The sequence below is a fragment of the Falco peregrinus genome, chromosome 9 (genome assembly GCF_023634155.1).
Source record: "Falco peregrinus isolate bFalPer1 chromosome 9, bFalPer1.pri, whole genome shotgun sequence".
Classification (NCBI taxonomy): Eukaryota; Metazoa; Chordata; class Aves; order Falconiformes; family Falconidae; genus Falco; species Falco peregrinus.
In genome coordinates, this window is record NC_073729.1 from 12,708,563 (window position 1) to 12,733,867 (window position 25,305).

Genomic DNA, 25,305 nt, shown 5'->3' on the forward strand with positions numbered 1-25,305 from the left:
GGTCAGGCACAAACTTGAGCTTTTTTCTCATGTCTGAGCCCACAAGAACCAGAAGTAAAAATACAGCGCTTTCTTGTGTACACTGTGGTACAGATTGGTTATCTTCATCTGCGTGGGTGAGGGAACTGTAATCGTGATTTCTCATTCATTTCTACATCTCTTCCAGCTTCCAGTTGTCAGCTGGTTGAGTTACCTGATGCTCTTTGTTACGATTTTTGAGAAGCCAGATGGCTGAGAGAACACTTTCTGTTAAAGTTTATCTATTAGTGTTACTACACATAATAATGCTTGACTTTATTTGCTGCAGAATCTCTTTGCAGAGTATGAAAAGGCTTTGAGTCACTGCTGTGAAGAAGTACAGTGGTTCTCTTGGCTAGAAACTCTGTGAAGGCAAGCCATTCATTCTGGCCTCCTCTGTTCTGTTAGTACAAACGTTCTTCGTTTAAGAGTGTGCATTGGTTTTTTTCCCCTTGTTAGCGTATGCTTTTTCTTACTGATGGTTTCTGTGTGACAGGTGCTTTACATCCAGTAACAATTTTGGACTTCTGCAATGAAGTGCTGTGTACATAATACCATAAGCTTTGGCACTTTTCCTTTCTTACATAAAACAATTCAAAAGTGAGAAGAAATATGCATTGGTGCATAACTGTACCATTGCACAGGCGGCATTCACGCTTCTTGTGGCAAGTTGTATACGTGCAGTTAACTACACATGAGAAGATCTTGTGGTGATCTGAACCTGATCCGTATTGGGGTTTAACTAGTTTGGTAGTGACAAATAATCATAGTGTAGAAGCATGAGAGCATTTTCAGAGTTCATTGGAACTGCGGCACCAGAAATGTCTCATTTTAAGAATAGGCATTGTAAGTAGAAAAACATTCTTTTTAAATTTAATTTGTGGACAGTTTTCCATAGTACTGCTATATAGTGGGGTCCTGTTGCATCTTGAGACAAGACTGTTTAATAGAACTCAACTTCTAACCTGAAGTGTAAACATTGAAGTCTGGTTCTGGGTCTGTTCCCTTAGAAGCGGATTGTACTATGCCATGTGATAGGGTCTCTGTATTAATCATAATTTTCGCAAGTTCCAGTAAGCACACAGTGTGGATCTGTTGGTAACCAAAGGTCTTGTAAACTGACTGCTGGACTAAAGGGTTTCAGAGCTTTAACATCTTCAACTTTTCTCGGAAAGAGGAGGTTGGTATGGTCAGGAAGCTTGGTAATTTTACTCATACTTTCATGCTCGCTCTGTGTTTCAGCAAAACAGTTATGGAACTCATGCATATATCTAAATTATATAGGCTTTAGTAATGCAAACTGTTCCTCTGAATCAACTAATTTGAAAAGTTCAGTAGTGTGATGGAGGGTCAACTGTCTTACCTCATTAGATTCCTGTAATATGACTGCGCAAAACAGACTTTCTAAGGAGGGCAGCTTATTCTCTCCAGTTCCTCACTGCTGCATTAGTGCATGGAATAAGGAATAACCAGTGTGTAGAACTGGGAAGAGAAATTGCATACACTCTTCAAAGTGTTAACTCATGACCATAGCAGAACAAACTCTTACAATAAATTTTGATTCTTCCATATTAGTTTGTGGCAATGGATTTTAAGAACATTGTAAAAAATGTATTTGCAAGTCACACATTGGGAGTAGAAAGTTAACTTGCAAAATGATGCCTAGTTCTTGATTTAGTATTTTCTGTGTCCAGACTGCAGCAAAGCCATCAACTTCAGCTGTCATCCCTCCTGGAAGTATAGGTTTTCAAACACCAATCTTACTGTTAAACTAAAATAAAAATAAACTCTCTGCTCAGAGATCAGAATGGGTTAGATATACAAAAGCAAGGTGGCAGGTATGTATAGTTGGGTGTCCTGCAGATAAAGCAGACGTGGTGATGTTAGCATGTGAGTGAACTTCATTGTCTTTGGTGGAACTACCAAAATGTTCGTAGTATGACCAAATAGGAAAAAGGGCAACTCAATTGCAGCTGGGTCTTTGTTTTCCTTAGAAAAGGGGAAGACGCCTTGTCAAAGAGCAAAAAGTTGCAAGGGTCTTCTGCCCCCTTCCCCGGCTCTTTACTACATCTGTGTTTCTCCTGCCTGGAGAAATAAAACATGTAACGCTGTTGGTATAATTGATGGTATTTTATAGTGTATGTATGGGTGCCAGTACAACTTTCAGTAGAGTTGTTGCAATTTAGGACCTATTTTAGCATATTTTCAAAATAGTTTCAAATTCCGTCTTGAAGCTGTTGATGTGTCCTGTTTCGATACTACTGATAATCTCAAATCTGATTTCAGGGGTTATGAAGGGGAGGAAACAAATGTTGTGTTTGACTTCTGTCAAATTCCACATCCCTGCAGCTTGCGTCAAGGGCATGTTGCCCTTTATACACATGTATGTATTACTTGATCAAGTGATGGATCAAAAGTTAAACAAAACCAACACCAAATAAACCCAAAAACTGAAGGCGGGGGGGGGGGGGGGGGCGCGCGTGTGTTTGGGGGGTGTACTTAGTATTACTACCAAAGCTGGAAAGGAGAGTAAAACAACAGTCAAATGCACTGTTTCAAATTCACTGATAAAATCTTGATTTAGTTTTTATGGTTAAATGAAAACATGCTAAAGATTCCATGCCTGGGGATGCTTCTGGAATCTCTCAAACTATGTATGTGTATATATAGTCATTGTTGTGTATATACTTGCTTGTGTAATAAGGTCACACAGCATAATTAATTTTCTTTTAAAAGCATACTAAATAGAAATCTTGAGTATGAGCATATCAGTGCAGATTGTCTACAGTTAATTTACTTAGATTACTTAAGTTTATAGATACTCATAATTCACAAAAATTGTGTGTAATCTTGAAGTGGAATATATTTAGAATAACTGAATGGATTTTTTAATTATTATATATAGTTTTAATCTCAGTGCAAAAACATAACTCAATGCAGTATGTAAAGGAGTAGGAAAAAGATGTTGTGCTTTATTTTTGTTGTCTTGGGTCCAGTATTGGCCTGCCTTTGCCCCATTCCTCTCTATCAAAAGATTATTTTTCTATGTTTTCATGGGCAGAATTAGAAGTATATTTGCTCTTAAGAATTGTGGACCATCAGGTATTGCTGTGGGACAGTCTTTCAGTGTGCCCTTGCAATTCATCATTCAGATGACAGGGAAGGTCCCATGAGTCCTTATCAAGAAGCTGTCTTTGGATAGTTCAGACACGTTCTTTGAATTTAAATGTCATAATTCTACTTACCAGTTTTGTTAGGGCAGAAAGCTGGGAGAAGGGGTTCGCTAGTAATAATGGTAACTTTTTTCCTTCTTGTAACTTTCCTGATTTTGTTCATTAAAAAAAAAATATCCAAAATTAATCCCATGACAAATGTTTTTACATCCTCATTATTGCAGAAGAAATCTGGTGCTCTTAACATCTCTTGATTATGCTTATGCAACTGCATAGCTGCTGGTGAGATTGTAATGGTATTGCATTTTTAAAGCACGTTAACAAATTTAGCAGCCGATGACATGTAGTATGTTGTAGGAACAGTTCTGATTGAGCTTCATTTAAACTTTCCCTGAAACTTTGTTTAGTTAATCTCTTTAGTTTACACTTTTATATTGTATCACAGATGCTTAGAAGATAAAATTTTAATTGCATCATATCATGCAGGATCTTGAGGTGTAAGCAGCTCTCATTGATGTTACTGTTGTGGAGAATAGAATGATGGTAACAATACATGTAGGCTTTCATCTACTTAAAGGTGTTATGGTCTTTTACTAACACGCAATTAACTTAAGTCAAAGATGAGTGACAGCAAATAAGTTTACAGAAAATGGCTTTTGTAATACACCTTGCCAGTGGAAGTTTAGCTTGCAACTTTTCTTTCCTCAGCTATGTCAATTGACCTCCCTCCCCAGATTTTCTGTAGACGTTGAGTAATTAATAGTTTTAGTACAAGCAGTATACTTTGAAAGTCTGCCTGCATAGCCTGATAGCACTGACAAGTTCGTACACGAAGAAACATTTCATCTATACTAAATTAGAATGACAAGCCTTATACCAAGAGTCTTGGTTTAGCAGTTTTAGTTTCACTAGGTGAGTTTCATCATTCTAGTACTAGACTGACTGTGGCTTTGGGAATTGTAAATTCTGTCTAATTGTGAAATTGTGCTAGAAATGCTTATTCCATGGTGATGATGACTGATGATTATATAAAAAGTAACTGAAAGAAAGTACAATTCATTTATAATGAACGTAAAGTTTCAAGTAGGCTGGTCTTAAATAGACTGGAATAAACGTTTAAAAGTACAGATAGGTGCCCCTGACACCTTACTAGCTACTTAAGTTTTCTTCGTAAAAGTGCACTGTAAAATAGTCCTCAGTGCATGACTTCTTGGTTGCAAGTTACTTGAAAAAATGCTGAGGATGCAAGCCAAAATGTTTAGTGTCCCCATCCCTACTCCACCCTTTAAAAAAAGGAATTGCTGCCTTGGTAAGTATATGTAATTTGTCCGTTATTGCTGCCCACTAGCTAGCATTTCTCAAGGAATGCAATATGTTTATGTCAACTCACGTATTGCGCAGGAATACTTTAGCAGAATGGGCAGTAGAAGTAGTTGTTTAAAACCTCAGAATATTCCATGGTATTTGCCCTTGATAGAATCTCAGTGCTGGTAAGCCTGAGCAGGAAACCAAGTGTATGGTTTATTGTTAAAGGATAAAACTAATTTCTCCAACATAAGATGTGACTAAACATAATTCATGCTCTCTCCTTTTTTTTAACTTCTATTTAAGATTCCTACATCCCACATGCTTGCTTTGCGTGTGTTAAACATGGGTATTAAGAGGGAAGTACTATGGGACTTTAAAATTAGATTATAGACTTGAATTCAGCAGAAATACTTTTCTGGCACTAAGCAGATGGAGGTAAGTTTCTCTTTTCATAATACCAGAAAGTGTCTGCTGTTCTTGCTACCAGTCTTAGCTGTGAAAAGAAAAAAAAAAAAATCACTGTTGCATAAGAAATCTGGCTTGCTTACACACAAAAAAGGCACAAACTTAGATATTACATCTTTATCGTTTTACTGATGTTCCTAAAATTCAGTTTTACCCCCAGAAAAGTTTTGCGAATAAAGTCAGTCTGTGGGGGTTTTTAATTTACTAATGAGAAAAATCTTGTTGTTTCTAAACAATTGTTTAGATAGTTCTTGTTAATCTTTGGTCTCAGTCAAATGAAGACACTGCGTTGATGCGGTGTTATTGCTGGCCTGCATGACAGCCTCACAGCAGTCTGTCATTTCTGCAAGATCTTCCAGTCAAACAGTGTTCGTTGCTCTCTGAGTGTACTTTTGTGCCTCCGATGCATAGAGATCTTGACCAACTGTTAAATTGTGCTAACTACTTGAACTTCGTAGTATTATCTGAGTTTTGCCTTCTCTCCCAGGCTGGCAGAATTGCTAAAAACTGTCTAGACTGATGTTTTTCACCTGTGTGAGCAGTGTTGGCTGCTGTGATTTATATTTGAGGTCGGTTCTCTGCTCAAGCACTGGGCGATTCAGTGAATCACAGAGGTTCTATAGTGTTGCTTCACCATGTTGCTAAAACGAGTGTTTTAGGCATGCTGCGTTACCACGATGACGTACACCAAAAACAAGTCAAGCACTGTTCTCTTCCAACGCTAGGCTAAAGTCTGAAGGCAGGAAAATGCACACCTTTTCTTGAGAACCTTGTCTGCCTTGCTGTGCGCTGCATCGTCTCAATTTGGGTAGTTTGTGTTCTTGTAGCAGTTCTCTGTGTTACACTTAACCAACTATTTTCTGCTTGTGATAGAGATGATCAGTTAAGATCTGTGTACTGGCTACATATCATTTTTACAGATGATGGTGGTTTGGTGTATTGTTGTATGCATGATGTCTACATCAGACCAAGTGCTGCTCTTGGCATCCTAGATTAAAGAAGTAAAATATAACAAAACTATCTTTAGTATTTCTGAGGTCCCTTGTGTGGTGCTTCTGTGCAAACCTGATGCAAGAAATCAGCTGGGAAACCTACATAACATTTTTAATGCAATGCTTGAAACCGGCCGGCATTTTGCAACATTCTTTAATGCAAATACTATCTGAAAGTATTCTGGGTTTTTTTCTGTCTAGTCTTTGTCTACGTAACAGTGCATCTATTCTAGTAGTTAAAGTCCTCACAGTCCGAATGAAATAATTGCCTGCTGTCTGTCTACCAAAGAGGCTCTTTTTTACAGGAAACTTTAGAACACTTTGGGTTTCTGAATCATCAATTATAGCAGAAAAGCCACAAAATGCTGTTCGAGGGGTAGGGGGAAGAAGTATCAAACTAACTGGATCTCCATTGTCTCAAACAGCAGTTGCCTATAATATGACTAATTCTACATGGGTGTTCTTGTTGGTGTCAGGGTGTAGAAGCAGACACAGTTTTCACTGTGAAAAGCATCAAAGAAATGAGATAAGTGGTATCAAATAGGGCTTTAGTGAAAAGAAACTGTAATTACTTGGAGTGCTGTCCAGCAAGGGGGGCAGAACTACCAGCTGCGTGTGTTTTGTACAGGTGTACATAAAAATAGCACTTCCATTTCCAGTCTATAAGCAGGGTTTTCTTTCTAGCTTATGGGTCAAGGCTAACCTTTCTTTGGCAAGTTTAGGGCTTTACCTGTGCCAGTGTCCTTTCATCGCTCCAAAATCAGAGTCTTTAGCTTTAATACTTGACCCTAACTTCTGCTATTTCTTCTTTATATACCTAGATGGGGAGAGGTGGGAGGAAACTGGGGTGTCAGATGTATTCTCTCTCATTTGCTCTCTTTCACTGGGCTACATGGACTGTTGAGTTTCTGTACTGCTTTTATGACGGGCTTTTGCATTTCATCTTAAGATGTAAAATGTAAATGCACCTACGTAGCTGCATGTGCAGCTACAATAGCACATTACATTGTGTACAATCTGACATCAGAGCAGCTCTTCAATGCTAATCTGACACTGGTGCATTTTAAATGGGACAACATAATGAATTGTCTTTACAAGTCTTTTGTCTTACAAAAAGTACAGCTGGCTTAAATGCCTTTTATTCTTATAATTCTAACTGCCTGGAGTGCATAAGAACACAGACACATGGCCAACCAGTCTTGCATAAGGTGTAAGCTATTTCAGTTGACCTGTACAATTGAAGACCTCTGTGTAGAGCTAATCCCTCTCCCCTTTCAGTGGAAACTTCACCTGCATAGCTTTCATTTCTAAAGCATGGGAATGTGTAATCTGTATTTTTATTTTCCACCTTCAGTGCATCTCTATGTAGCTAACTATTCAAGTGTAAGGTAGCTTACAAGTGTAAGCTATCCATGTGCTAGTATCAACTCATACAGATTTAAAAGTAGTTGTACATACATTTCTGTCTTTATCCTGTTTTATGAATAGTGGGACTGTTCCTATAGATCGAAGCCCAGCAGGGCTGTTTAAGTGGGAAAAATTGCATCGCATTTAAATATTCTAGAACCCTGGTTTTAATGTACTAAGTGGCCTGATTACCTGGGGTAGTAATTACATTAAAATTGAAATATTCTGGACACAGAGCTCCCAAAACAGTTGTGCAGAATCTACCCACTGGAATGTTTTTGGATCAAGCCTTTAACCAAAAATTTGCGTTGTTCATGTGGTTTCAGATTAGGCTGCTTGTGATCAGTCCAGACTTAGTAACGAGATACTGAGAAAATCCTACAGTAAAACTCATGTTGAAGAAAACTTAATTTTTACCACTGAATGCTACTTTTACAATGAATTTTGTCTCTTTTTCATTGCTAAAAGACAGAAATCTGGATGTTTAATTCTGTAATTGACTCTCAAAATATGGTCTTTTTTAACTTATAGATGAGACTTTTCAGTAACTATGAATAAGAATATGCATTCTCAGAAAGGAAACAGTAGAGAATTCCCTTGATTTCTGACAAACATATGAAGGATTTTTGATTAGGACAGCTGCCTATACTAGAAAAATACGCTAATTCCCTGAAATTCAGCTGGAACATCTCATTGCTGTAGAACAAAATGAGCTCAGTCATTAGGCTAATCTTGTATTTCTGAGGCTGATTATTTTCTCAATTTAGTAAATGACAGACAGCATAAATATTTCTTCATGATTTCATAAGAAATCCATGGCAAAGCCAGGACCCACATCCCTTACTTACAAGATTATTTTTGTGGCACTGCAGTTCAAGTGTATATGTTTTGGTTTTTTGAAGTTTAATTTTGTAATAGTCTATGCATCCTGTCAAATGCAGATTGATTCTGCGATGCATTTGCAGAGACTTACTTGTGCCTGAGCGTTATTCTCCGCTATTAACTTAATTCTGATTCTTGTTTTCTTGTGATGAGACAACTGTCTTGATATGGACTGTCTTACAACCAATGTAGTGGTTTTGAGAACAATTCTTTGGGCCATTTTTGCAACAGATTATTGCAACAAGTCTTCACCTTCCAGCCATGGAGAGTCCAAACATTAAGAACTTGTCCTCTGCTGACAGGCCAAGCTTGTCTCATACTAATACTGTAACAGTAAGAAGAGTATGCTTTATGATACAGTTCCATTTTCTAGTACCATTTTTTACTCTTTGAGCAAATTGTATTACTTTTCCTTAGGAGATTTGCTTGTTTGGCTGTCTTTATATTGGGGAGAACCTTTATTAGAGTAGTTCCATGCTAGCAAATGGGAGGAATTAATGCATGGTCTCTGAATTTGACCACTCAAATGGGCAGTAGTTCTTTGTGGTCCTAAGACGTCTTCATTTAGACTATTAGACCTTTTTGATAAGTCAATGTGGAGACTGTTTAATGGACCTCTGCTGCCTTCTAGATGTGTTGCTTCTTTTTTTAAATAGATGTTCAAGGATCCCTGTAAATACTAAGATCCTTCTGAAATTTTAGCAGGTGTGTTATTAACATACAATCTTGGTGGATGAATAGAGAAATCTTAAAACCTTCCATACAAAAATTATTGTTGATAACTTTATTGTATAAAAATTAATTTTCCAAAATCCCATAATTCAGTGAAACAATTACGTTATTAAACTTATCCTTTTCTGCACTTCTGTGCAAGCATATTTGAGAAGAATATATCAAAACTGTAGACATGCAATGAGTGTAATAGGAAATCATCAAACTATAAACCTAATGGGGAATTCAACGCCCCCTAAAGTGTGGCATTTTCTCCAGCTATATCATCAAATTACATAGTAAATCAACACTTTCTTACTTTTATTTTGCGATTACGAAAATCAGAGGAATGATTTTTTTTAATGAGCTGTATATTACTGTAATGAACACTGATTTCTGATAGAAGAGAAAAAATTATTTTAAATGAAGAGTTTTAAGTTAGATCTTAAGTTAGAGCTTTGTAAGGTGTGGGGTCTGTGTAATTAAACAATTGGCTTTTCATTATTCTAGGTAGTGATACCTCGCTTAATCCTTATGATAGGTAATCTGTTGCAGCAGCCTCATCGCTGCCTTGTTTTTAACATCTTTGTACTGCAAGGAATTTTTAACTTGGGTTATGGGCTTGCACCTCGCTAGTGGTGATGGCAGATTGCAGTGTATCTATGCTTCTCAATTTGGCAACCTTGTAAAAGATACTGGCACCTATTTATCTTAACTAAATTAGCTGAAAAAGGCATTAGAGAAGTGCCGATGTCCAGTTCCGTTGCCCCTGCTGAGAGACTTTATTCGCTTATGATATGCGGTCGAGGTAGGCAACTGGTGTAATTTACCTGAGTTCACAAATCAGGTATGTGTAGCCCAATGAGATGTGCCAAATACCTTGCTTTTTAGGCTTCCCTCTTAATTTAACTTTTTAACTTCAGTGATCTGGCCAATAAGTAAAACAGCAAGTGTTTAATTTATCTCATTGTGTTTTGTCATGTTGACAGATTTCTTTCAATCCATGGGTGCTATATGTGCCTTTGAGCCCTATAAATTTGTTCCTCTGAGAGTTAAACTAATATAAAGTTAATTCTAGGCAAAAAAAGCACTGCTTCTTTGTGAAAGGGCTTACTTCCTAATAACTGCGAAGGGTATCAGTAGATCTGTTAATGCTGACCAGCTGAAAACACACTTTAACACTTCCAGCTGCTTCTGTAAAATACAAGATGTTGAGAAACAGGAATGAGAAGTGGAGGTGAACTAAAGTGCCTAAGTTGGGAAGGAAGCAAGGCAGTTTGCAGGAGTGTGAATGTGGGATGTTTTTTTTCTGTTGTGGCTTAAAGTGAGTGTGAAATTGAAGAGGAAATTACAACCCATGGGGCATGTTAAAAATTGGCTTTTTATTAAAATGAGATTTGCAGACAAATTGAGAATCCAGTTATCAAGTTGGATCTGGCTAGAAAGGAGTGGAAAATAGAAGGATGCTTAGCATCTCTAAGTTACTTCATTCAGTTAATATTACATTAAAATTGATAACAGGCAAGTTGCCAAAATGAATAGGTAAGGATTTATGATTTGGAGACGATATTAGAGCGGGTACCATAGATGAAGATGTGTTGTACAATAAAATGCAGACCAAAAGAGCAAAGAGCACTGGATTGTCTGCCGTTACTTAGAAAAATGATTGGAGTAGGTAGCTCGTACTTCCCAATGATAAGCGTAAAGCTAGACGCTGTTACAGAAAATATGCTCATGCATGGCAAGACCTGAACACCAAAGACAAGTTCATGTTTTCTTGAACAGTGCTGAGCAGGGAGCATGAAAGGCATCTTTCTGGTGTTCGGTAAGAGGTCTTGGTGTTCTAGTCAGACATGTATGTGGGTAGGCTGCTGGAGTGTTACAGGCACAGTTTAGAACATGGAGGGTAAAGCTGGATGGTGCAGTTCAGTCAGGTGAAATCTGTGGGTAAGGAACAGTGACCGTGTGAAGCTGTTAGATGGAAAAAGTGAGCAAAAGACAATATGGGAGTAAAATTGACTAAACAGAAAGAAATGGATCAAAACTTCTATTAAAAAAAACCTGAAAGTAATTAGTGATAATGTAGTCCTGTCTTTCTCTAACCAGGAAATACCTGTTGCCATGTACTAAACATGGCATGACCACAAACAGAAGGTGCTTATTAAAGAGGTCTTGTGGTCTATTGATTTTTAAATTAGTGTGTAAGAACTGCTGAGAGTAGTACAGCAAAGAACAGTCAGTTCAGTAGGCTAAGTCGTACTCAGAGGTAAACAAAACTTAGAGATGCATCAACTCTGGTTTTCACCCCCAATTTCTAGGCAGTTTTTAAATGTCAGATCTGTAGGGTGATGAAGTAACAGATAACTGAAGTTGTGGGGGTGTTTTGTGGTTTTTTGCTTCTTAAGAGCATGGAGCATGCTTATCATCATGAGTTGAAAAGGGCTATTCCTCCAGCTTTACTTGAATTCTATTAATCCACGAGACAGATGTGCAACAATGGAACTCTGTTTGTCAGGAGGGAAAATAGCAGTGAAGTAGTAACATGAGGGGGGATTCGTGTTTAAACATAACTGAAAATCTGAATTATTTCTGTTTCTGAAAATGTGTTCTGGAAAGGAAATAAAATGCACAAACAAGCAAAATGAGAGGAAATAACAGTAGAACTCAATAGATGGGAAGGAAGAGGAAATACACTTGAGAAATAGCTTCTTCCATTTTTATAATTCAGATTGGACAAAAGGGAAGAAAAAAGAGAAGTATATGTGACACCAGAAATAAATGAGATAGTGATTGCAATTCAGTACTGTTCTCCAGCTGGAAATACCATTTAACAGTTTTGTCACCACACAACTTTTTTTTTTTTTTTAAGGCTGCCTATAAATTGGTATTTCTCTGTACGGTCTCTGGCTAGCATCCGGATAACGTTGCCTGAAAGCTATGCTTGCGTTTCAAAGTACTGGTGTGAATAAAGTGCCTCAGTGCAGGACCAAGAGAGCAACGTTTTTTGTAAGGGAGTAGAGGCAGATGCGGGTCCTAAAGATTTGTCTATACATGGATATTAAATTGCACAAAGGTGTAAACTAAAGCACAATAGCTTTTTTTTTAACTGTCTCTGAGCTCTTATTTCTTAATAAAGTCCTTGTTCTTTACACTAGAGTAGACACTTAGGAATTAGATGGGGTGGGTAGTTAATCCAAACTGTATTATTAGCAGCAAAATTGAGTTTCTTTACTGCAATGCATGAATCTTTCTTCACCTCTAGATCAGTCCATTTACTATAAGTTTGTTGAGCAAGGTTGTCCAGATTCTCTGTGTTTGTATTACTGCACTTCTGGAATGCAGACAGTTTGCAGATGCCTAAGGATATTATATTCATGTATTCTTCTGGATTAATTTCTTTCCTGATGCACCTTGTTTATATAGATTTTTTTAAATTAAGAGTTATTTAACTGTTTCAGCTGGGGCATATGTTACTGTGTCTTCGGAGTGGCATTTCAGTTTCTTCCTTTGCACTCTTTTCTGAAGACTTCTGCTCTGAGCTGCTCCGTTGCTGTCCTTGGCCAGGCATAGCTGTGTTACCCCCTTTCCCAAACCTCTACATAAATCTGGTTTTAAGCTCACAGTTTTGGATATAGTCTTTGCAAGTCTTCAGTCATGCCTTTCCCCCCCCTCTTTACCATTAGTCAGGTGGTGATGTTTAGTAGAGATCTCTCTAGGCTGCTGCCTCAGAGAGGAGAAAGGTTGATAGAGTACGTTAACCTGATGTGCTTTGGTTAATTGTTCCTAAAGATGTTAAAGGCTTGGGGTCATGAGGCTGTAATGACAATTTTCAAGAACTTAGTGAGGAGCAACCTTGCGTGTTACTGGCTCTTCGTGCAGCAGCTTTCTCTAGCTCTGCTACTGTGCTGTCCCAGTCTCCCACTGCAGCTTGGCTCCTTATAGAAAATGCTGCCCTTCATTTATAAGCAGTTATTTTTCCTGTAGACGTGGCTGCCTTTTACTGGTTGTCTTTGTCTTTAACAGAAAATGGTAATGTGGCCCAGAATTTTGCTATAGAAGGTTAACACTTTCACTGCCTGCTCAGCAGGTGCTTGTTCTCTTATTTATCTGTGCAGGCTATTAACTGGGAATTGAATTTGCAGAATTATAGGTCCTGTTCAGTGGCTTAATATTTTTAGTCACTGAGAAGTTTGTTTATCCTTAAATACTGTGAGCAGATTCAGAGTGTCTCTACATACAAATACGTGATTATGTATGTGACGGAGCGCTTTTTTTGTTAAGCAGGAAACAACTGCGAAACCTAAAAGGTGGTTGTGATCAGGAAGCATGGTCAGTCAGGCACTGGAACAGGCTTCCTAGGGAGGTGGTCAGTGCCACAAGGCTGTCAGCGTTTGAGTCATTTGGGCAATGTCCTTAATATGCTTCAGCTTTTGGTCAGTCCTGCATTGGTCAGGCAGTTGGACTGATGATCACTGTAGGTCCCTTCCAACAGAGATACTCTGTTCTTAGATTCCCTCAGAAGCAGACTGCAAAATGGTGCTTTTTCTTTGCTCTACATTATAGCCATTTATATGGCAGCTGTGACTGCATCCTGTTCAAGTCATGATATATCTAGTGGAAACAACATGACTTAAATATTGATGTAATGCCGTGGTTCTGGAAGCTCTAGAAATAATACATGTAACAGTAGTTGGAGGCATTTCATTCAGAATAATTTTAAGGAACTTTTCAAATCCCATTTTATGGCAGACACACAAATTGAGACAATCATGTGAATGTGAAAAATTATACCATACTGAATGAAAATACTTAGAATCTCATTACATTTTGAGAAAATGAGTTCTCCCATACTTGGTGTGTATCTCTGCCTTGCAGTCTTTACTAATAGCAAGATAAAACCTCTATTTTCACAAAGAATATTAGAACTCCAAATGAAGACTGCAGAAATACCAAATCATTCAATCCTTATCTGGTACAAATTGTAGTAAAATTACATATTAAAGACATTTCATCTGCAATTACATGCTAATGTTTTTAAATGGAGGATTTCATTGGTTAAGTTGAGGAACATCTTGCACAAATGCAGTATGTGGTTTGTTCAGCATACTAAGTCTTACATCCAGTTATCTAGGCAGTTAGAATCCAGCCTCCTTGGGTTAATGACCACCTGCAAGTGCAGTGTCAGTCCTGGATTTCACCTGCATTTCATGTACTTGAACAGAGCTTGGTTTGTTATTTGCAAAGGTAGTTGCTGTTGTTTGACCTGTGGGAAAATGAGTTTGTCAAGTTAAGTGCTCACACAATTAGTCACTGACTGGAAGCCTCAGCAAACAGCAAAAGGCTGAATGTGCAAAAGATAGAAGGGTGAATTAGCATGCTACACTCTCTCCATCCTTTCAGAGATGATGTTTCTTTGGGGAAGTTTGAACTACTGTGATCCAAGCAGTATTTATTCTGCAGATAAAGTGCAAACATCTCTCCAGCCAGCCCTAGCCTATATTTAGTAGCTAAATGTGGATCTATTTCATTACACCCGCAGTTCTATACAAATAGAGACCCAAACGGCATCCCACTGAGCTTGACAGCGAATAGTTGATTACCATAATAATCAAGATGTAATAAAAAAACAAGTCAACACAGATGGATTCAGTGGTGATAAATCTTTTGTAGTCTGATTTTATTTTTAAAATGTGAACTTTTTAATTATCTGATACCTAGTCATCTAACTGAATTAATATAGGTCTTTCACAGTGAGCTCCCTTCAGTTAACAAACAAAAGCAATACTTCCAAATACATACATGTAGGCTCTGGTTGTAATTTTGGACTTGAAACGTGTTGTGTATGTGTTTAAAAAAAAACATTAAAGGTGTTTCGTACATGGTAGTATTTATAATGAAACCAGATTTTAGGAAATAGTAGTTCTAAAAGTACCGACCACTATGAACTAAATGCTGGGAAAGTTGACGCTCGCACTGCTGTTGCATCTTCTCCTCTCCCAGTTGGTCGTTCTTCAGCTGATGCAGTCTGCCAGTGGTGCATAATGTTTCTATTCAGGTTCTTCCAAAAAATGTTCCAAAACACGTTAGAGAGCAGTGCAGGAGTGGTGGGTAGAGCAGAGGGCAAGAGGATCTACCTCACCCAAGGTAGAGTAGGAGGCAGTGGATAAGGGAATGATAGATTTTATGCTTAAGAAAATACTTACCCCCCCCCTCCCCAGAAAGTAGTCATTGAAAAATAAGGTGGAGTTGGCATGTAGAAATGGATGGCAGAAAAAGCCATGCTGATCCTTAAGTACCACATAGTAGCCTGCCTTCCTTAGGAGCTTGGCTGAAACCAAGAAATGCTTTAAAAGATTGAAGTAGGGCTCTTTTTAGGCTTCTGTTGTATGTTGCCAGACAACTACAAGGAGACTTAAGTCTTTAGAATAATAAAACCTCTTGCTTTGCATAATCATAAATGACATGTCTTTTAAGTTGTTAAAAGTGGTGAAGTGCAGTGTAATTTATGGATTAAATTTTGCCCTTGAATGTTTGTGAAGCTCATTATAAGGAAGCATGCTGTGTATTCAGGGAAGAAATTTGACCCTGTTGTTACGAATTTGTCTTGTACAAAGCTGATACAGTAGTGACTTAACATTAGATGGTCCAATAGGAAATTAAAGTTACTGTTTCAGCAAAACAGATGGAATTTCTCATTGTCACAGGCAAAGGAAGGCAGGTCAGATGTGTTTTACTACAGGAGTGTCTGAGTTGAGCCAGTCAGGCTAGATTGCCTTTGTATAGTCTTCAAGGGTAGAGGGGAGATACTTGTTTTACCTTAGAATTTACCTTAAAAGTGTTACCTTATAATGACAATACGCCTGAGCTCATTCTGTAGGTGTTGGAGACACCCCTGTATCTCAGCTTCTTCCGTGAGGGGCATGCCTACCCCTTGAATTAAAGCTATCAGGAATACAGGCAGCATTAGAAATTGAAGGATAATCTGCTGTAAAGATCTATAGTTTGCTTTATGTTTGTCTTTAAGGACAAGCATGAAGCATTCATGTCAGTCCTGTATGCTTGTTCACATCTAATCGCTGCCTGTTCCTATGTCTGTGATAGGAAACCCAAGAAATGTAACAGAAACGTGTGACAGTGGGTCCTGGAGGCAGCATGTGCTCTCTCTGGTGATGGGCTGTCCCCATCCCGGTGGCATCCCTGAGCCAGGGCTGCCAGGGTGTTTGCTTGCCAGTGGTGAGTCGAGAAACACAAATTCCCGCAGGAGAGATGGCTGCTCTTGCCTCTGGCTCTGGGGGCTTCATAAAAGCTGCTAATTGAGAGAGACCCAGAAAGCACTGGGCAATATTGCTTTTTCTTTATTTTTAACAAAACCTGCCAATTTCCAGCCTCTGAACTTCATTGGTACCAAGATTTCTGAATTTTCAGGTATCACTATCAAACCACTTGTGTAGATTTAACAAATAATATAACACTGACTTGAAATCCAGCTGTGGTCAGCAGTTTTTCATGTACCTGATAATTCATGTAGAAGATGCTTTGTTCTTTGAGTCATAACCCATGCAAATAAAGAATATAGCTTCTCTTTTCTAAAAAGTATTTTATTTTTCATGATCTTTGGTTATTGGAAGTGCATGTCATCTAATTGATAAGTACTCCTTGTGCTCAGTCTTTTTGATGTTGCTTGGTCACGGTGCTGCCAGGTGCTAATAAGTTTTTCTGGTAAACAATTAAGTGAGATTACAGTGCACTTACCTGATGTTGTATACAACTACTGAGGTCAAAAATGAAAAATAGGTCACTGACACTGAGTAATAGTTGTCAGTGGGCTTTTGGGTGACAGCGAGATGTGCTAAGCAGGCAGAGAGCATTCACAGCCCTGTCAACTTTGGTGTAGTAACTCAAGGCAGACGTGCAAAACACTTTTTATGTGGCTAAACCAGGAAGGCTTGTTAATTTTTGCCCTGCCTGATTAACAGCTTTTCATTCTGAGCTTTTAAAAGTGATTTTTGGTCTTGTTCTTTTTGTCAGGGGCAAAGCCATTGATTAATTTTATTTAATTTTCACCAAAAAAAGGATTTATACTGCCTCCTGGGGATTCACTCTCTTTTTTTAAAAAAAAATTCTGCTCATGTTAATGAAGACTCTACTTGAGTAAGTACAAGTGAAAAAAAAGTGCAGGCAGCTGTGCTTTGTGCTTTTAGGCATACAAACCAAGACTCATTTGTTATTTTCCACTCAGTGACCAAGGGTGAAAGGGGTTTGCAGGCGGTGGGAGGCATAGACTGAGAGCTCTGACTCTTGTCTGAGAGTTGAATCCTTCTCATCATGTTCCAAGAGGTGCTAAGGAACCTGCAAAGTTACTCTTGCCATCAAAAAAAGATGAAGTGAAAATGGGAGATGTCTTTTTTTGATTTTTACAGAGGAAGAGACATTTGTAAGAATATAAAAATGATACAATTAGCACCCTTTTGCACTAGGTGTTGTTTGCTGCGTGCTGCCATGCTCCTGGGGGGCGGGGGGGAAGGAAAGGCTTTCAGAGCTGCTCCTGTGGCTCATGTTTCACACCAAAATAAAAGCTGTGAATCCCCTAAGTAAAGAGCAATGAGATTTAAAAGGGAGTTTTGATGCTTTAAAAAAAATGCAACACAGCATAACAAATCCTTATTTCATTAAAAGATTATTATTTCCAGCATAGATAAGCATCTTCTAAAGGCATTGTTGATTTTCCTTGTTTCTTCAAGCTGTGTCTGTACGAATTGCCTAGTATATTCACATAACTGGAGTTAATAAATACATGACGGGTGCCAGTCTGCCCTCTGCATCTGTCTTGTGCTCTTCTTTGTCCTGTCTTAAAGGCAACCTGTTACTTCGAGACTAGGTTTCACCCTCTACCCTTGCGGTGTGTGTGCTGTCTGAATGAAATGAGTGCTGAGATGTGAGGGTGGTTTGGTCCCTCCTGGAAGGCAGCACCAGGGCACCTGTGGAAAAGCAGGTTCTCCATGGTTTATTATTCCCTTATTCAGCATACTGTAGCAAAGTGTACTTTGAGAAATAAATATTTAAATAGAATACATTTATTAGCCTATCATTTTGCAGATATGGTATTTTACCCTTGATTTACTAAAACCTGAGCCAGAGGCTTTGATACTGAAGTCAGTATGTGCGCGTAAGGCAACAGAGCACCTTGAAATAAGAGGCAGAGTCTGGTTGCCCAAACCAGGGTACAGAAAAGCAACTTTACTTACTGATACCTAAATTTTGGCCCTAGTGGAAATGAAAAATAATTTTAAAAAAAATTAAAACTCACTGATTTTGAAAAGCTAAGCGAAGTACATGATTTTTGTATGTTTAATTATAATTTTGCAACATTATGTGATGTTACGATGTAATTAGTTTAGGCAGCCAAGGTACCAACTGGAATGCTATAGTGTTGTATGAAAAATATATTCCTACTATTCTAAAATAGTTTCTTAAGTGATTTGTTTTTTTCTGCTTCCCTATAGATTAAAGCAAAAAATTATGACAAAGTGGAAAAGGTGAGTCCTATCAATATATGTACTATATTTCTGTAGCAAGAATGAGTATCTCGTGATTGGGCTAAAGCAGATTGAAAAGGACTATAGCTGTCATTGAATATGCAACTCAAAAACACAGATAAGAAGTATCACTAAAGCCAATTTGTGTAATTAAAATTACTACCAAGCTGTAATTGGTGAAGTGCGCAGAGGAATTTCCCTGCATAATTCTCTCTAGTTCCCCTACATAGCACAGAGACGACAAGTAGTTTAATTTACTCTTTCTTACAAATCTCAATCATAATTACAAAGATTAATTTAATTCATACTGTATAGCTTTAAAAGTAGAAACCTAATTTCTGTATCTGGAATCCTGATCACATCTTCTTGATGTATTAAACAGTTATTTCAGCGATGCCTTATGAAGGTTTTACACATTGATTTATGGAAATGTTACCTTTCCTATGTACGAGAAACCAAGGGGAAGCTACCTAGTTACAAGTAAGTTAACAGAGTTGCTCTGAATTATTCTAGTTATACGGTGGATTTCTTCTTGATTTTTGACTAGCGGGTGGGGGGGGACCTGGGTGGCAAACCTGCCTGGGGATCTTCAGTAGAGTGTTGGGGGGGATAATATATAATCTACATTATGAAAACATTTACTCTAAAGTTTCTTTAATTGAGCTTGCTGGATAAAACTGCTTCCTTAGTCTGGATCCATGTAACAGGGTGGGACAAGAGTGGGGGAGTAGCTGGTGTTTCCATGCCAGTTCCCTGCAGATGAGATTGGTGCTTGAGCCAACCTGAAACACACTTCTTCAGTCGGGATCTTTTGCTGTCCTTTCCCTTACTGTCCTGTTCAGAGTCTCCACAGAATTCAGCATTGGTTCTAGCTGAGGTACTGTATTTGACTAGCAATAGTAAATAGCTCAGTAATCAGAGAAGGTTTTGGAATGCATAAAAAGGCAGAAAAAACAAGTGTCCAAATTTGGGGATGTATCCTTTTTTCATCCCTTTTCAGTTGCTGCATTTTGCTTGTTTATAATCTTGTAGATGGTGTTTAATGCTTTTTCTTCTTGTTTGAGGTTTCAAGTAACATCAGTACCTTTCAGCATCTATAAACTGTTCCTCAACCTACCATAATGTCTTTGTACTATAACTGCCAAGATAACTACTGCATTAACGAGGGGGAAAAAGCAGATTTTTCTTAATTTTTACAAGACTGTTTTGAAACAATTAAAGCATCAGTGTGCCCCCTTCCCCCCATCTTTTTATCTAATTTAACTTTCTTCTATTTTTCCTGTTAATATGGTCAAGGAGGTAGTAAGGTACTGAAAGATGTCTGAGTAAAGGGAAGTGGGAGAGAGAAAAAGCTGTTTTCATTGAAACTTGACCAAGGAAATAATCTGTGAACATTTTAAATTTGGGGGGAAATACTTTGCATTTGGGGGGGGATAGGAAAACACGTGAAAGATTGTGGGCAGTTTCCAGACAGGGGAGCTACTCCTAATTGCCCCAGCCTTTTGGTGTTCCTGGAGAATTACAACAAGGTTAGGGGAATTCTGAGGAAAAAAACCAGAAACATCTTCAGCTAAGAAGATGTAGAGAACAGTTGTTTTCTGTCTTCTCAACTTCGCATAGTATACGTGGATTTCTGCTTAAGGGGGGGGTGGGGTAGGGGGAGGATCAGGAACTGTTAGTATGCTAGGTTGCCACCAATAGATTTAAATAATTTTCTTAAAAAAGCCCCAACACTAAATGCAGAATTTAAAACTATCTGAATGCTAACTCGTACTCTCAGCTGTTGAATGATACTTTTCATACCTCAGTGTTTGGTTAGAATTTGCTGCATAAAAGAATACTCTTAAATAAAGAATTTTTAAAATACTAAACGCTTGCTCTATGGTCTTTGTGGTTTGTTTTTTTCCTCAGAGAAAAAATGGCTCAGGCATATGATTTTGCTCTGGATAAGATTGGCATGGAAATCATGTCATACCAGGTATGTTTTTTTATCAAAACACATTTTACTTCTAATTTTATAACAAGTACAACTAAACATTGGTTTCATTATATGTAATATTTTCTCTCACGTAGATCTGGGTGGATTACATCAATTTTTTGAAAGGCGTGTAAGTACCTTGAAAGAATTTTTTTAAGCTCAGTTAATGTAATGTTGATGTTCATAGCAGTTATGGTCTGTAATAGCTGACGTTAATCTCTCTCCCCACTATTTAGAGAAGCAGTAGGATCTTACGCAGAAAACCAGAGGATAACAGCTGTCCGTAGGGTTTACCAGCGTGGTTGCGTGAATCCAATGATAAACATAGAACAGCTCTGGAGAGATTATAACAAATATGAAGAGGTAATCAAGAACATGAAACTTGTTTGTGACATAAAGAAAGAATAATCGTATAACCAAGTATGGTGCTCAAACTGTATCCACTAAATAATTATGTATAAGAGATGACCAGCAATATAAATGCATTTTGCATGTGCAGCATGTACCAAGACCTGTGGCAAAACTCCACAGGTACTTGAGTAAATTTTTAAATTTATTTTAAAAGTCTTTCTATAGGATACATTTCAGTTTCCCTTTTCTCACTTGGCCCGGTGGACTTGCTAGTGAATTAGAAATTGGTGTCACCAAGGATGGAGAATATTTAACGTAAGCTAGAGCAGATCACTGGCAATGAGGGCTTGCTTCCCCAAGGAGGCACTCCCCTCCTTTCAGCTGCAGTTGCACAGGGTGAGATGGTGTTCAGCTATGATGGTTTGGACTGCCTTCACAGTGTTAACTTACATGGTCTCAAGTACATAGAAAATGCATCTTGCCATCCTTCACCTGAAGCCGTTACAGCATCAATTCAGGTGAGTCTGCTGCCACACCGTCTTCAGCAAGCGTAACCTCAGCTCATTGGCCTTGCAGGCTAATTTGTAGCTGCACCTTTGTAGCAGATTTGTAAACACATTGGGTGACAGCTTGTTAACCCACCCCAGTCAGCAGAGGTGAGAATGCAGGACTGAGGGTAGATGCCCTGGTGCTCAGCACCATCAGGCAGGAGCGCTCATACAGCCCTCTCTGTCCTGCCTCGCACAGCTGGGGCACGGGTGCTGGCATGCTGTGGGTCAGCTGTGCACTGAGCAGGAAGGAAGGGACAATTCCTCTTTGTTGCTAATTATGCAAGTTATAGGCTTGGTGACCTCTGATGTTAATAGAGCCACTGCGGGACTCGCTATGGGCACCTGCAGCCACGAGTGGAGTGTGTACTGTAACAGCTCATCAGCCCATTGGTATTCAGGGATAGCTTGCTGACCGCTAGGAAAAATACCCAATGGCGTCTTCTCCTGCGTAGAAAAATTCCCAATCCAACTTCCCTGTAAACCTCCTCTTGCGTTCCCACATAGCAAATGAAGGCTGTCACTGCTGGTTCCCACTGCATTCGTTAATATGCAGGGAGACTGTCAAAATGATCGCTGAAACCTGCCCTGCGGCCGGGCGGCACCTGCTTCCCGCTGAGGCAGCTCTGGCTGACGCCTGTAACACCGACCCATCCCTCGGGCTGCTCGGAGCTGCTGGAAGCCGAGGGCCAGCGCTCTGCTGGGACACAGGTTTCCCTGTGTCCTGCCCTGGCTAGGCCGGTCTGGAGGGACAGGGCTGCTGCTGGCCGGTGTCCTGGCACAAGGAGGGAAATGCTCCTCACCAGAAGGGCTCTTTGAGGGGGAAGCGGTGCCCCCCATCAGTAGCCCGGCCACACAGAGGGGGTGTGCAGGGCTCTGTAGGAAAGGTTACTGGCTATCTGCTGCAACTAAAGTACTCTCAAGCTTCCCTTTAGCCTAGTCACTAGCCACCAGGTAGCAGTATCAGCCTGTCGGTCATCGGTATCTTTAATTAAACAAATGGTCAAAAGTGGTAACAGCCCTAGTGAAACAGAGAAGTGACCACTTTTGGCTCAGAAAGCTGCACAGCTGCAGCTCACAAGGCTGGCAGTGCGTCCCAGGAGAGCATTGCTGCGTTCTCAGCCCAGGCCTGGGTTAAATGGGGGCATTGGTGACTGTGCTAGCTGGCCCAGTTAGCTACCCCAGACAGAGCTTTGCACGAGTTCAGATGGTACCTTTGTTTCTGTAACGTGTCAGTACCTAGCTCGGGTGCCCGGAATAGGACTGAAAGCTGCGCTCACCTGCCCGGAAGTCTTGGCAAGCCACGCCAGCGAAATCTACCTGGACGCAGGTGTGAACAAAAGGGTGGTTGCTTCTCCTGCCATAAGCGTGGTTCTTTGAGATTTTGTTCATGCCTGGGACCCCATGGCTGGGTCTCTGTTGCTGATGTTGAGGTGTGGGTTGCGCCTGGGCGCCCAGCTGCCCCTCATCCCCTGCTGCTCTTGCTTAGCAGCACGGCACCGCCCTCTGCACCGGTGCGTGGTCCTGGGGGGCTGGCACTCTCTGCAGTGACAGGTCTTGAGTCTCAGCTGACAAAGGTACCCTATGGCAGGGTGTATGTTGAATATAATCTCTCTTAAAAGATGTCAGTTACATCAGGAGCAGAGAAGTCAGAGCTTTGAGCTTGGAGGTCAATCTCTGTTACTACTTGTCCAAGAAAACAGAGTTGCTCATACGCTGTCTCAGTCTGCGCCTGGTGAACAGCACGCGGCAGCAAGGCAGGGAGCTGGGACTCAGACTAGGCGCTGACCATGATTCAGAAGGAAAAATGCAAACCACAAATACATTCTTTCCACTTTCATCCAGCAGGTTTATGAAAAGTTTATTGCATTTTTGAAAGCTGGAAGTAATTAAAAATACACTGAAGTGTTTCAGGTCAGTTGGGTTTTAGTAGTGGGTTTATTCTCTGATAAATCAGTTCTTGCCCATACGTTCATTAGGAGAAACGCAGTACCTTCCAAGATCAGTTTTTAAAATAACTGTCCTTCGTTGCTCACTTTTGCATCCACTTTCAAGTTTTTTTCTGGATCAAGTCAAATTCGATATTTCCAAAGTGAAATTGCACATTCCCAATTCCTTTTGTCACCCTTCTCCAGGGCATCAATATTCACTTAGCGAAGAAGATGATTGAAGACAGGAGTAGAGATTATATGAACGCACGACGTGTAGCAAAGGTACAACCTTCTTTTGACTTTTCTTTCTTCTATTTAATTCTACAAACTAGCATTAAACTTGGTTTTATTTTCAAATAAAAATGTGCATTACAGTAAAAAGTTTGGGTATGGTAAAACATTTGTATGGTTTTTATAAAGCGTAACCAAAGTGTTTAGTGTGTTTAAATCTGCTGCTCACAAATGCTTCTGTTTCAGGAATACGAGACTGTGATGAAAGGTCTGGACCGCAATGCCCCCTCTGTCCCCCCCCAAAATACCCCCCAAGAGGCTCAGCAGGTAGACATGTGGAAGAAATACATCCAGTGGGAAAAGAGCAATCCTCTGCGTACAGAAGACCAAACTCTCATAACAAAAAGAGGTAAATAGGTACTGCGCTAGGGCATAAAGAATTGCATTTCTTATGCAAAACTCCGCGAACGACCTCCAGCATAAGTCACGACGTGGTTTAGTGTTCAGGGATCACGCTGGAGCAGAAGTTGATCAAGTTTCTTGAATTGTGTGGGTGATTTTTTTAAACTACTCTTCCGTTTTTGCTCAAGCCAAGCTGAAAGTAGTACATGGATTGTGGGGGACAGCGCTGTAGTCATGTGCCACTCAGCTTTCGTTGGAGGTCAGGAAACAAGTGGATCACAGCTGGGTTTTATGGCTGATGTTCTTGAATGAGTTCTGCTTCTTCCTCTGTAGGGGAGGCAGGTTTTAGTGGTTACGAGGCCACAACTTGAATCCTGTGTTCAGTTTTGGGCCCCTCACTGCAAGAGGGATGTAGAGGGCTGGAGCATGTCCAGAGAAGGGCAATGGAGCTGGGAAGGGGTCTGGAGCACAAGTCCGATGAGGAGCAGCTGAGGGAACTGGGGTTGTGTAGTCTGAAGAAGAGGGGACTCAGGGAACCTTACTGCTCTCTACAACTGCTTGAAAGGAGGTTGTAGGCAAGTGGGGGTCGGTCTCTTCTCCCAGATAACAAGCGACAGGACAAGAGGAAACACCCACAAGTTGCACCAGGGGAGGCTTGGTGTGGATATTAGGAAAAATTTCCTCACTGAACAGGTTGGCAAGTACTGGAACAGGCTGCCCAGGGAGGTGATTGAATCACCATTCCTGGAGATATTTAAAAGATGCGTAGATGTGGCACTCGAGGGACATGGTTTAGTGGTGGACTTGGCAGTGCGAGGTTAACGGTTAGACTTGATGATCTGAAAGGTCTTTTCCAACCTAAATGATTCTATGATTCTATAAAGTTCCTGGCAATAAAAAAGAACTGCAGTTGTGTTTGTTGTAGTCAAAGCAAATTAGTGTTAATATTGTCTGATTTATTTGCTGGGGTTTGTATTTCATACTTCCGTCGTCCAAGATGGTACCATTTCTGCGCTAACAAGGAGTATTTCTTACGGTTTTTCCCCCCAGTTATGTTTGCCTATGAGCAATGCCTTTTGGTTCTGGGACATCACCCAGATATCTGGTATGAAGCTGCACAGTACCTCGAGCAATCTAGTAAACTGCTAGCTGAAAAAGGGGTAAGCACATCGCCGTGGGCTTCCTTTCTTATTTCATTACTTTGACATGGTGTACTGTTAATTTTTCCTCAATTACTTAAGAACCAAGGAGGGGGGTGTGGAAAATATTTAACACCGTAAGTTGTAGCATGTTCAGAATTTTAAAATCGGGGCTTTTTAAGAAATAAACACATGTGCATTTGAAATAAGAATTATGAAAAACTATTTTAGTG

General features: G+C 39.7%; 1 protein-coding gene across 4 annotated transcripts in view; it reads left to right on the forward strand.

Annotated features, from left to right (window-relative positions):
* CSTF3 (cleavage stimulation factor subunit 3) overlaps positions 1–25,305 on the forward strand; it is a 50,847-nt gene that overhangs the window by 14,875 nt on the left and 10,667 nt on the right. For all 4 annotated transcript variants that reach the window (XM_055814572.1, XM_055814571.1, XM_027778429.2 and 1 more), the window contains 8 exons: positions 18,460–18,492; positions 18,875–18,972; positions 20,404–20,470; positions 20,566–20,600; positions 20,707–20,833; positions 23,505–23,582; positions 23,778–23,940; positions 24,984–25,093. In XM_055814572.1, the coding sequence (XP_055670547.1) occupies positions 18,893–18,972; positions 20,404–20,470; positions 20,566–20,600; positions 20,707–20,833; positions 23,505–23,582; positions 23,778–23,940; positions 24,984–25,093 (660 nt within the window). In that variant the 5' untranslated portion in view covers positions 18,460–18,492; positions 18,875–18,892. The remainder of the gene's footprint in view (positions 1–18,459; positions 18,493–18,874; positions 18,973–20,403; positions 20,471–20,565; positions 20,601–20,706; positions 20,834–23,504; positions 23,583–23,777; positions 23,941–24,983; positions 25,094–25,305) is intronic.